Raw genomic sequence first — 13,268 nt, forward strand, 5'->3', positions numbered from 1 at the left:
CAAAGTTCCTCTTTTATCTCTTTTCCTGGCGCCAAGTCTCGCAGCTATCGCTACATTCTCACAAACGCTTCTCACGGAGAGAGGGAAGTTTTTCTGGATATGATGGTGTCTTTATTCAGCGGTCCATCAACACTGCCCTCTTTATTGGCTCAGCTTTATCAAGTTTATGTCATGCTTCATTTAAAAAATGATGCCTTACACTTGACTTTCAATAAACCACATTGTCATAGCAAAATGTACCTAAAGCTGTGCAACAAACCCAAACTCCTCTGTCTCGCTCTCGTCATGGTTTAGCCCGTTGGTTGGGTTTAGCAGTGTGGATTCCTCTTTGTTAAGTGGCTGCTGTTACAGCCAGTTACCTCCAGGCGGCTTCCCCTGCCTGTTAACTATTTTCAAAATCTCCTTTGCTACGGAAACAACATCCGAGCAGCCTGCATTAGGTTCATGTGCTTCATGTATGTTTTCTTTGCGCGGAATCAGTCAAATTTTCCTGACAGTGCTCAGCTCCATGTGCAAGTTCCCCTAAAACAAATTCCCCTCGGAAACTATTTTGCAGGGGCACCATCATTGCATCCAAAACATGAAATTGATTTTTCTGCAATGATTTCTAATAGTTTTGGAAGGCACAGACACGATGTTGCCCTTTCTACATTTATTAGAAAATGCTTGTGTGTTTTTTCTAAAAAGTACCAGACAAACAATGTCTTCACTTAATGGGACTTACTGCTCGTGCACCAACAATATCTTTATCATGATCTGATACTAATAACTAACTTTTTTTTTTTGGTGCCATTTATCATTTCAGGCAGTTTCACTAATTTTTCTTTAAAGAAAAACACCTGATCACATCGACACAGTTACACACATGCACGCCTGGAAGCTGCCCAGTGCAACGACAGTCCCTTAACCCCACCGCCTGCCGACCACTGAGCAACTCCAGTTGGGGTTAAGGGCCTTGCTCAAGGGCACCACAGTGATGTTGATAGGGGTTGGACAAGTGCTGCTCATTCAGCTTTTTTTGTGGGTGAATCCTGAGTTTAGTTATGTTGTCTGGGGTCCTCTGCATTTTACAATGAGGATTCACCATCAAATGCGATGTTCCAGCTCCTTCTCCATATCCATGGCCACTCTGTGATTTAGGCTGACACATTAGGATTTTGTATCCTGTCTCGCCGGCTCCTTTTCTGTATCCTTCCTTCTGAAAGTGAAACCTAGCCCGTTAGTTTTCTACTCCTCACACACATACAGAGCAGCACCATACCTGGAGCCTCTTTGCCACCGGCAAATCACAATGATTGGATTCATTTTTTCACTCATCAAAAATGTAGTTTTCAATTAAATTTCACTTTTTAATTAAAACACAACTCCCTCTTGGGAAGACTTGTCATGTCACAGTTTTTGTCTACCTACAGCCATTCATTTATGTTTACTTATTCACACTATGTTTTCTTACGTTTGTAGCCATTGTTTCATTCCCTCCTTTTTTGCTTTAGTTCTTTCTTCTTCTGTCCTTAATTTTTTGAATCTCCTTTTACAGCCATATTATCCCTTCGTATTTGCCTCCTGTATTCCCTTATTACCTCCGCCAAGGAGGTAACCCGTGTTTGTTGAAAAGTACTGAGCCGATTTGCACCAAACTCGGTGTAGGGATGGGTCATGGGCATTAAATTCTGCTGCAGATCGAGGCATTTTTTATCACTTTGGTTAATGTTGCGAGATCTGCCATTTTTTGACATTTTCAGCAATTTCTCTGGAAATTGGACCTTAATGTAAAAAAAAAAAAAAGGCAGACATGTTTATGGTGTTGAGCTCTACATCTACATCAGTATTTCACTCAACATGCAAGTAATAAAATTACACAATAATAACAGCGGCTGCAATATAGCAATGACACAGTTCATACAGCTGTAGATCTGTATATATGTATAGTGCTGACATCATTATTTCACACAACAGGTAATAAGAGCATACAGCTCTAATGATTAAAGACAAGGAATAAATAAATGAAGCTAGCTTACAGACAAAAGACGTGCAGGATTGTTGGACCTTGGCGGAGGAATACGCTCTAGTTCTTTGTTCGCTCCTTATTTATCCCCAACTTCTGTCTTTCTCTTGTCATGTGCTCTGCATACTTTCCTCATTCAGTTATTTCATCCATCACTCCTTTCTTATTTCTCATTTTTCTTCCCTTTCTGGTTACAACAGCAGGGCCAACCCTATAACTAACTGACTGACTGACTGACTGACTGTTTTTGACTGACTGAATTTCCCGTTTCCCCATTGCCTGTTGCTCTTTTAGAACGAATTGGCTCAAACAGTTTCTATTAGGAGGTGACTTAGAGCATTCGTCAGTAATGCCTCCTCTGTGTCTCCTCTGTTCAGCGAGGGGCAGAGTGGCTGAGCAACAGTTTGTCACCCAGACAGAGGCTGTGCTCTGTGAGAGACAGAATAAGAAATATATGGTGTTTCTTCTAACTTTTCTCTGTGAGTGATCATTTTCAAAGTAAACAGAACCGAAATCACAGCTCAGTCTTTGTCTTTAACTGATGTGTTTGGTGATTTTGTCAGACGACGTCATGGTTATAAAATCAGGATTGTAGCTGCAGCTTGGAAATGTCTTTAAGTTCTGGTAAACGTATGGTCTTAATGGGCCACGTTTCAAGCTAAAAGAACAGCTTTATTGTGAAGTCAGCTGTGTTAAAATACTGTATATTTGAGCACAGAGAGGAGGAGAGGAGAGGACGCGATGAGCTCAGGTGTTTACGGTGGTTCCACAACAGTGTTCAACTGCATGCTCAGTTTTGCACATTGACCATATGCGGTCCAGGCATGTACTGGGTTTTGACCTGGTCTTGTTTGTCTTCCTTCCTTCCTTGTTTTTCTCCTGATGCCCTTGCTTCTTTCTATTTTGTGTTCAGTCACATCTTTTAATGTGTGCTGGCATGTTTAGATGATCAAGTGCCATCCACACGTCAAGTCCATCCTCAGGCTGTGTTTCTACATTCAACTGAACACACGCACGCACGCACGCACACACACACACACACACACACACATACTGAGTCATGTCTTTTATAAGCAGTGTCCCCCAAAACATCCTCACAAGTTGTTTTGTCAGCACATGGGGCCATAAAACTGAAAAACTGCGCTTCATTAAATGTTGCAAATGATAAAGTGGAGGATAAATTGCCAGGATATCATTGTGTTTAATTAACAGCATGGATCTTACAGACAGATGGAAACAGACCGACTGCCTTCGTCTTATATTCTAACAGAATCAGCAGGTCAAATGATTCACTGACTTTAATTAGATTCTTTCTTACAGTTCTGTGTTTCTGTATTTGTTTTCACTGTTCCGCTGTAGTCTGTCTGAATCCATGGATCTTGTCTGTGGTGCTGGTTTGAGTCTTGAAAACGTTTAAATCTTAATGGGATTTTACTGCTTAAACTGAGGTCAAATGAAAACAAAAGGGCACGTCTGAGCCCCGCAAGTATAGAAAGACTGTCTATTTTTAGCCGTCTTAATTAACAGCCTGTGATCATCTGCTGATCATCAGACACTGAGACGTATGGCCAGAGGCGAGTGCATATGTATGTATATCCGTGTGTGTGTGTGTGATGGATTTTAAATGACAGTGTGGCAGGCATCAGTAAGAGGGTGACACCGTCAAGTGACAGCCCATTGCACCCACGTAGCTGTGTTCAGACTGACAAACAGACAAACCTGCTGTTAATTCTCACGCACACACGCGCACACACACACACACACACACTAAACAAAGACACTTTCTCACTTACATATATCCCACCCACACTTAAATCTAGAGAAAAGAATTGAAAAGTATACAGGAATAACAACTCACACACTCACACACACTGTGACTGGCTCTCATTCCTTCACACACACACACACACCAACTATTGGCAGTAAATTAACACCAGTTTCTTGGCACTCACTTCATTGACCTTGCTTATATTCAGTATGTCATCATCATCATCATCATCAGCTACAGAAGGTTCCCTTCCATTCCACATGATAATGTCACTGAAAATGTTGCGCTGTCATCTTATAATCCATTTTATAAAATCTGCATCTGTCACCATGGTGAACTGGAGGCAACGACACAGAGGATTTTAGTGTCGTGTATATTTCTTTAAATGTTAAAGTCTTCAAACAGTGCTGCCAGTGATGCTGACGTAATTAAAGGTACAAAATGAATTAATTCTTCTTTCTTGTTTCTTTCTCTCTATCTTTGTTTCCGACCTCCCCTCTGTCCACCACTACGCTCCATAGCAACAACCCTGCTCACCGTTACTATCTAGCCACAGACCCAGTAACAGGGCAGCTCTATGCGTCAGACACTAACTCGCGAAGAATCTACCGACCCAAGATGCTCAGCGGTGCCCGTGACCTCATCAGTAAGAATGAACTTGTTGTTAGAAATCAAAGCATTCAGTTGTTCATTTTAATGCAGTTTACTCACATGAAATTCTTAGACCACAGCAGGTGAAAAGACTCAGGATCAGGACTGTTGAACTAATGCATGATGTGTGTGTGTGTTCAGGTAATGGAGAAGTCGTGGCTGGTACAGGTGAACAGTGTCCTCCATTTGATGAAGCACGGTGTGGAGATGGAAGAAAAGCTACTGAGGCTCAACTGCTGGGACCTAAAGGTGCATGCACACACACACACACACACACACACACACACACACACAAGAAGTAACTAGATCTGAAAGGACATATCGACTGGGTTCAAGCCCGCCAAGCCATCCACACCTGGCCGCCTGTCGAAGCGACGCAAGTCAGACCATGCAATGCAAGTCTCACGCTGAGAGCTGCACTTTTACAAATTGTTGTAAAAAAAAAATTGTATACATTTAACTGTTGGGGATACATTTCTGAAAATAGTCACACATATAACTCTTTTGCTCAGATGCACTGGGAAACAGTTTGGTGAAATTTGCTTAAAAGTTAGAAGTAGAAAATGTTTACAGCAACATATTGAGTATCACTGCAGACTCAGTGTTTGACCAATATAAACAGCATTTGAAACACTTGATATCTCCCCTCTAAAGAACATTGGTGCTAATTTCAGTAGCATTTGTACGAAGAATTGTAAAGAGATAAATAAAAATTTGTTTTGCATATTCCGAAGTTTTGACTGCTAGCTACAGGAAGTTGTTCTGTTGTAACTTAGACATTCTTTGGAGGAATGAAAGTTTTTTGATGAGTTTGATCATGAGCATCCAGAGATTCTATTTGCAAAGTTTCGTGCAGATTTGACTCAGTGCCTACGAGGAGTTCAAAGAAGTAGGTTTTGCACATTTCGCGTTTTTGCAGAAAACATGGCTTGGGCATGGCTTAATTACACATGTTTTTACTGCTTGAGGGGAAAATAAAATCAAGTCAGCCACTGTATTGTTTACAGAATTGGTTCTGAAGCTTCCAAAATTGACTGTACACAAGCATGCAAAGTAGCTCTGTAAAAATAAAACACTGCTGGCTTAGTAGTAACATTAGTAACTTAGCTTCTTTCATCAAGCTCAGCAAGACGCAATGAAGCGCAAACAAAGCATTTAGCATCTCCGCGGTGTTTAACTCGTCTGTCTCCTGTTACATGAAGAGATGCAACATGTGAAAGTGAACATACTGTATTTGAATATAATAACAATAAACATAACAATACACCACGAGTTACCATATGTTCAAACAGTTTTGTTCTATATATGTACGTATTTTGGGTTGATTCTGATCTGCACAGCTGCTGTTCTCCTCTTCTGAATACTTCTGACATTTTTCATTCTTATAATTATCTTGGCTGACTTTTCTTAATACACTCAGGCTCTACATGTTCTTATTTATGATTGTTCAGTACTGTCTGTACTGCAGCTCCATCCTGACGTCCCCACAGGAGAATAACCACACTTTCATTTCTCCTTTACATCCTGGATTTGATGTATTAATATCAACTGGCTGACAATATATTTAAATTGTGAGTCTGTTCTTTGCTTCTATTTCCCACAGGGATCGCAGTTGATAAAAATGGCATGATCTACTTTGTGGACGGAACTATGATCAGGAAGGTGGATCGTAATGGAATCATCTCCACAGTGCTGGGCAGCAACGACCTGACCTCTGCACGACCTTTGACCTGCGATACCAGCATGCATATAAGACAGGTACCGTGCAGAGACTTACATGAATATGCTTCTCTACCTGTCCATTCTGATTGGTAAATTTTTCATATCCTACAATAATGTCACACTTGCATTGGAGCTAAATGTTTCCAGTAAACACAAATCACTTTTGCTAATTAGCTGCACTTGTATGTGATTCAACTCTCATTGCATGAATTCACACTCTGATTTGCAGATGTAAAAATTCTGTCCATGACTTCACATTATTTGATGCGGCTGTGTGAATGTATTTAGCAAAGATGTGAGTGTATGAGTTTCTTCATTTGTGAGTCGTAAAACAGCATTTGTGCACCTGCAGTGAAGAATCTGAGAGGGTGTAACTGTTGTGTTTGTGTTTGTGTATACAACTCCGAGGGCATCTTTTCTCTATGACCTCAATTTTACTGATACACATGTGACTATTTTATACAACTACTACTAATTCCACTGTCACAGGTGCTCCGTTGTTTTGCTCATACTTTGTTTTCAGAGTGAGAATGTACAATCTTACATACACAAGATGGACTTGTGAACTCTCTGAACTCTGACCGTGTTTCTGTCTCTGCAGAGTTTAGCTCAGTTTGACTTGTAGCATTTATCTAACTGACCTCTTGAGTTGACTTGTGGAAACAGAGGAACTGGCAGCCCACACATTCACAGGTTTCACAGCTCTTTCAGCACATATACAGTATTCAATTTTATAACTATACCATCCATACAAAATGTTTGTTTATGCACTATATGCTTCACATGCTGATATTGTTGCAGCCTGTCATTGTATTACTCCTTGTAGATAGCTTTTTGCTTCAATGATTCATAATATCATAAAACGTCAATATTTAGTAGACCAGTAAATATTGTATGTATTTTTAAACTTAACAAAAGAGCCCATATTATTAGAATACACATTCCCTTGTAAATATTTATGGAATTTATCAAACACATTTAATGGAAACAATACATTTAATGAACGGGCTAAGATTTGAACTTTTCGTACTTTAAAACTTCTGCCCCCTGAGGAAGAAAGTACTCGAAAATGTTAGCTGGTCAAGTTGAACCGGCTATCCGCAACTTTTTCTGAAATGATTGATCCCCCTGCTGCCTCTGTACTGAGGCGGGAGACCTCCGTCCTCACTTGACCCACAGTCAATGCTGTCCTGCTGAACTCTGAGAGAATTTATTATTTAACAGTTCCATTAGGCTGTGGGCACTGATTCATTCAACTCAGAGTTTACTCAGACAAACAAAGTTGGCAGGATTCGTCCAGGAAACACACTATTAGAATCAATAGTACCAGATTACTAAATACATAATAATTAAATTGAATTATACAGAGTCAGAGTAGCATGTGAAATGAAACTCTCTCTCTCTCTGTTTCCCATCTGTCATCTATACGTCCAGGTTCGTCTAGAATGGCCCACAGATCTAGCCATTAATCCCATGGATAACTCAATTTACGTCCTGGACAACAATGTTGTGCTGCAGATCACTGAAAACAGACAGGTATTGTCTATCCCCACACTGACAGCAGTGCATGTTTTACAAATCTTCTGCCACATGTGCTGCTTTTTGGATTTTCAAGAAATTATTTTTTGATAAATGTGCTTTTTTTGGATTAAGTAAATCATATCAATAATGACATAGCCTCATTTTACTAAACCAAAAGAATACAAATAAAATACAGTGTTACTCAATCATCCTTAACCAAAGTCCATGTATGTGTGTGTTCAGGTTCGTATCGTGGCCGGTCGTCCCATGCACTGCCAGGTGCCTGGTATAGAATACACCATGGGGAAGAGAGCTGTCCAGACCATGCTGGAAGGAGCTACAGCCATCGCCTTGTCCTACAGCGGCGTCCTCTACATCGCAGAGACGGATGAGAAGAAAATCCACCGCATTCGACAGGTAACCTTCAGGACACACACAACTCATTCATGTGCAGTCATTTCCTGATTGTCAGCGGAACAAAGGAGCACAACTTTCCCTCCAAGCCAGTAGTAGTGACATAAAAGCCAGGACTCTACTGGACAGTGCATTAACTAGCAGAGACTAGATGTACCTGTTCTACATGTCTTTTCTTAAGTGCTCCCTTTAGTCATTAAGAGAGTGTGAGTGAATTGAATGACATGTGACAAAGGTCCTTGGTTTGTACCCCAGATACCACCCAGGTTTGTTTGTTTTTTTTCATTTTCTCACATACACTAACAGACAAGTCAAATAAGTCCACAAAGTAAGCAAGCAAAACAAAACAAGAATGCATAGCCAAACAATCCTACACCTATCTGTCAGATCCAAATTATTAAGGTAGGAAGGAAGGTCAACTGGAATAAGGTCTGTCATTAAGCTTCAATACAGCATTATACATAGTACAAGTATTGTGAGAGATATTACTTTCAGCGAGCTTCAAGAAACTGTAACAATGGTAAAGAGGGTCAGTGGGAGCATTTACCTTGAGCTACGCTATTTCTGTACAATCTGTAGTTTTTCCTGATAACTATGAAAAGTATTACACTATATAATATTTCAGTCATTTGTATGAGGCTCAAATAAGGACTGACATAAGGTTAGAAGTGCTTCAAGTGACAGAAACTTAACTTAAAAAATAAAAATAAACCAACATATATCGATATTTTTTCGTCAACTCAACGATATGGCCCTTAAGGTTTAAGAGTTCATCAATATGAAGCCACAGGAATTTGGTGGACTTTCCTGACCATTCATTTTGATAGGAACATGTTCAACATTATTTTGATTTCTAGTGAAACGAAAAACAATGAAGTTTGTTTTGCTTATATTCACTGTCTTGAGAAATGTATGCATATTTTTTTTACTTCTGTTTCCTTAGTTTTAAAATGTCTATTTCTGACCCCACCAGGTGTCAACTGATGGAGAAATTACCCATCTAGCTGGAGCGTTATCTGACTGTGACTGCAAGGTACTACACCAATGCTTTTTCACATATACATCAGTTAACACTGAAGAGTGCCATCAGTCCTCCATGTCCTTCTTTTAGATCTTAATGTCATATCCTAATCTTAACTCACTTGTCATAGTCCATCCGTTTTGTCTGTCAGCTCAAAATGAATGTGTAGCTGTCAAAGAATGGTATGGATTAGATCCTCAGTGGTGCACACCTCTCTCCTTACCCTCCATTACACATGTCAAGTTGAAATTTTCATGTAATGTTTTTCTTTGTCTCTCACTTCTTTTCTGTCTTTATTTGCTACTTCTTTCTTTCCATCTCCCTCCCTCTGTCCTGCAGAATGATGCCAACTGCGACTGCTATCAAACAGGCGATGGCTATGCTAAAGACGCCAGGTTTAATTGTCCTTCCTCTTTGGTGGTGTCTCCAGATGGGACACTGTATGTGGCTGATCTGGGAAACATACGGATTCGAGCCATACGGCGCAACCAACCACCCACTGGTATGTATACACATTAGAAAAGCACTCACAGGGACCATACCAATGTTGTTCCCCACCACTGTATGGCAGAATTTAGCTCCATTTGGCCAAAGCACTTCTGTCCACTGAAGCACTACAGGGCTTTTAATTTGAGACGATCATAGGAAGTGTTGAGTTTTTTCTTAACATGTAATGTCACCTGTTACCCTCTGCAGGTGAGGTAAATAATAGCCCCGGTCACTATTTGAAGAAACACGGTCTTTGACAACTGTTGTGGATCAGCTGTAAACGGCCCCTGATGATGTAATAGTTTGTGCCTAATCATTTTTATAGAGCAACAGCCAATAGGAAAAGTCCAACACTAAGCCAACCAATGGTGTATCTTGATATAACTTAATCAGTCACTCAACTTTATCACTCACTCACTCAGTCACGGACATTCACGGCAGGTCCATGGCTGGTTCAGCCAAAAAACTAAGACTGTGTTTGGAACGGTGTACTGACGTACTGTTCATACTAAGTGTGACGTCAGAATGAGTGTGTAGTGCATCCCAACTGCACAACATGTGAATTTTGTGTACGCGAGGAATACCCGTGTGTGAGTATGTCCCATGAGCATACTGAACATACTCAACTGCCCCATGATGCATTGCGGCTCCTCAAATTACGATGGCGGGCTACGAGGTGGAGGCTCAGTAACCGTGAAGCGCTGCTCTCGACCCAGGACGTTACAGTACACCAGCCGGCTGCTTTCCCCAAATCTCAGAAATCTTTGCAGCAGATTTACAAACAGACGTTACTTCTATGAACGGACCAAAATGCATGAGTCTATACAGTCACAGTCCCGCCTGAAAATATATTGAAACTTTAAAAGTGACCTATTAACAGCGTTATTAGCGAATATTACAACAGCTTTAAGCCTTCCTTAAAATCGTAGTTGTCACTGTTGCTGCTGGTTCATGCGAAATGCATTCTGGGATACTGACTGTACACTTCAGTGTGAACAGTCAGCTTGGTAATTGCATATTAATTTGTTCATTTAGTAGGTGTAGGTAGTATGCAGGTAGTGTAGGTCGTATGCAGAATATAAACAGTGAGTATGCAGTAGGCACAGCCTAAGGGTCCACTTCACCATGGTTTTACATCCCCCCTTCTTATGGTTCATGTGGTGTGATGGGGCGTCTACATTCAGATGCATGCTATGATGTATGTACACTCTAATAAATGGAATGGGGATCACATGGACTCACTATTTGAGCCCGAAAAAATGCTGCACACCAACAAGCGATCGTGAATTTGCAATGATGTTTTTGGATGGAAACCGTGGCCACACAGCATGACTCACTGAAGAGTCTACTACAGCAGTTTACTGAACACCAAACTGAACTGTGCATGGTCTCGCAGGCTGAATGCGGTTTGGCTCTGATAGCTGCAGTCTACAGGAGCTTGCCAGCAGAACTGCCCCAAATATGTTCTATACCCATTACGAACAATGATCAAACTAAAATGACTGTCTGCGTGTTTTCAGGGTCACTGGCTTCAGGTCCCAGCTCATATGAAGTGGCTTCTCCGGCCTCTCAAGAGCTCTATGTGTTTGATACGAATGGGACTCATCAGTTCACCATGTCTCTGGTCACTGGAGACTACAAATACAACTTTAGCTACAGGTTTGTGTGCATGGAAATGAATACATATTTGCTTTGTAGTCTCTGTTTTTTTTTTTTTTTGTCCTTTTCAACCCAATTTTCACTTGGTCATTTTCTTCCCTCCGTTCGTTGACTCTCAGCAATGAGGAGGATGTAACTGCGGTGACAGACAGCAGCGGGAACACCCTCCGTATCCGTAGAGATACCAACAGGATGCCTGTACGTGTGGTTGCCCCTGACAATCAGGTGAGCTAAGCAAGTCTTGACACAAAGGCTCCACCAAGGGGTATTTTGTTTGTATTTTATTTGAAAGCCATTGTTTTGTCAATTCATTACAAGCGTTTTCACCCAATTTTTAGCCGTAATAACAATTCGATTTGAGAGGGAATGACGAGGGATCCTGTTCTGTGAATTGCTGCTACATGGCAAAGCCAGTATATATATTGACTATTGAAATAAATAAAGCATAAAACATATATACTGTTGTATGTAACCTGATGTTTACTGTCGACTGACAGAATCTGAACATATAACTCTGTTTGCCTGTGACTGTGTGTGTTTCTGTGTGTGCAGGTTATCTGGCTAACCATCGGGACTAATGGAGGTCTGAAGACTCTCACAGCTCAGGGTCAGGAACTAGTCTTGTTTAGTTACCACGGCAACAGTGGCTTGCTGGCAACCAAGAGCATCCAGATAGGCTGGACTACCTTCTATGAGTGAGCAGCATTACTGTGTTTATATCTGAGATCGTGTCTGTACAACTGTGTTTTGATGGATGGATGGATGGATGGATGGATGGATGGATGGATAGTTGGGTTTTTAAATTTCAAACGCCATCTAAAACTGTGTTAATCAAATGACTCACTAACTGAATGGTTTTATAGCAGGTATAATTATTTCCAACATTTCTGACAGAATAGCATCAGCTAATAATATGATCTGCTCCTGCTCAAAGCAGCAGGAAGTGGGCAACATCAGTCACACTTTACAGTCAGTCTACCCTTATAAAGGATTTATGAATGGTTGCAAGTAGTTTATTAATTAGCTTGTTAACACTTTGCGTAACTCATTAGTAAGATTAATGAGTACTAAGCATTAACTTGATCCTGCTAAATAGTGAGACTGCATCAATGTATAAAAACTGTGTTGTAACTTGTTTATAATTGTTTATTTGTGATTTATAAAGTGTTACCAACCAAATTATTAAATCTGTGTGTGTGTGTGTGTGTGTGTGTGTGTGTGCGTGCATGTGTGCGTGTGTGTGTAATGTATATTCAGGTATTTTTTTAACAGTATACATAAAGCACTTTTCAGTAATGGCAGCTAATGTCCTTTTATTGTCCCTTCCTCCATCCTTCACTATCCTTGAAGCTATGACAGCGAGGGTCGTCTGACTAATGTGACCTTCCCCACCGGCGTGGTGACCAATCTCCACGGAGACATGTCGTCGGGGGCTGTTGCTGTGGACATTGAGACATCTGGGAGGGATGAGGACGTTTCTATAACAACCAACTTGTCATCAGTAGACTCCTTCTACACTCTAGTGCAGGGTAAGGTGCTTACACAAGCGCACATGTGTGTGTGACAGAGTAAGGAAGAGTGTGCGTTGTTCTCCTGGCACTTACCCAGCATAAATACACAACGCAAATCACACTGAGCAATTGTCCAGTGGTGAATTTTGTAAATTAGATTGCTTTCCACAATATTTTCCTGTGGCTATTTTTGTTGGGGCTTGTACCGAATACAGTTTTTTTGCGATTGCTTACTCCACCTATGTGGATTGCGTCAGAGTAAATCACACCGGCACTTTTTGATACAGTTGATAACAAAAGTTAAAGTAAACTGCATTGTCAGCTTTCTAGCTCCAAACCCCGGAAGTATAACTGTGAGATGAGGAAGTAAGTTGTGGATTGATCTGTCGTCGAATCACCTCTGATGATTATGGATTTGAAGAGAACTGCAAAAAAAAAAGCAAGGTTCATCATCCTCACCATCCTTCATGTCAGACATTCAGACAGGGAAAACTATAATTTAGCACT

General features: G+C 40.8%; 1 protein-coding gene across 6 annotated transcripts in view; it reads left to right on the forward strand.

The window, feature by feature from the left end:
• Positions 1 to 13,268, forward strand: part of LOC130167105 (teneurin-3) — a 327,180-nt gene that overhangs the window by 285,712 nt on the left and 28,200 nt on the right. For all 6 annotated transcript variants that reach the window (XM_056373088.1, XM_056373089.1, XM_056373090.1 and 3 more), the window contains 11 exons: positions 4,295 to 4,419; positions 4,566 to 4,673; positions 6,028 to 6,182; positions 7,581 to 7,682; positions 7,911 to 8,084; positions 9,055 to 9,114; positions 9,442 to 9,604; positions 11,112 to 11,250; positions 11,370 to 11,475; positions 11,803 to 11,945; positions 12,601 to 12,779. In XM_056373088.1, the coding sequence (XP_056229063.1) occupies positions 4,295 to 4,419; positions 4,566 to 4,673; positions 6,028 to 6,182; positions 7,581 to 7,682; positions 7,911 to 8,084; positions 9,055 to 9,114; positions 9,442 to 9,604; positions 11,112 to 11,250; positions 11,370 to 11,475; positions 11,803 to 11,945; positions 12,601 to 12,779 (1,454 nt within the window). The remainder of the gene's footprint in view (positions 1 to 4,294; positions 4,420 to 4,565; positions 4,674 to 6,027; positions 6,183 to 7,580; positions 7,683 to 7,910; positions 8,085 to 9,054; positions 9,115 to 9,441; positions 9,605 to 11,111; positions 11,251 to 11,369; positions 11,476 to 11,802; positions 11,946 to 12,600; positions 12,780 to 13,268) is intronic.

Source organism: Seriola aureovittata, chromosome 3 (genome assembly GCF_021018895.1).
Source record: "Seriola aureovittata isolate HTS-2021-v1 ecotype China chromosome 3, ASM2101889v1, whole genome shotgun sequence".
Classification (NCBI taxonomy): domain Eukaryota; kingdom Metazoa; phylum Chordata; class Actinopteri; order Carangiformes; family Carangidae; genus Seriola; species Seriola aureovittata.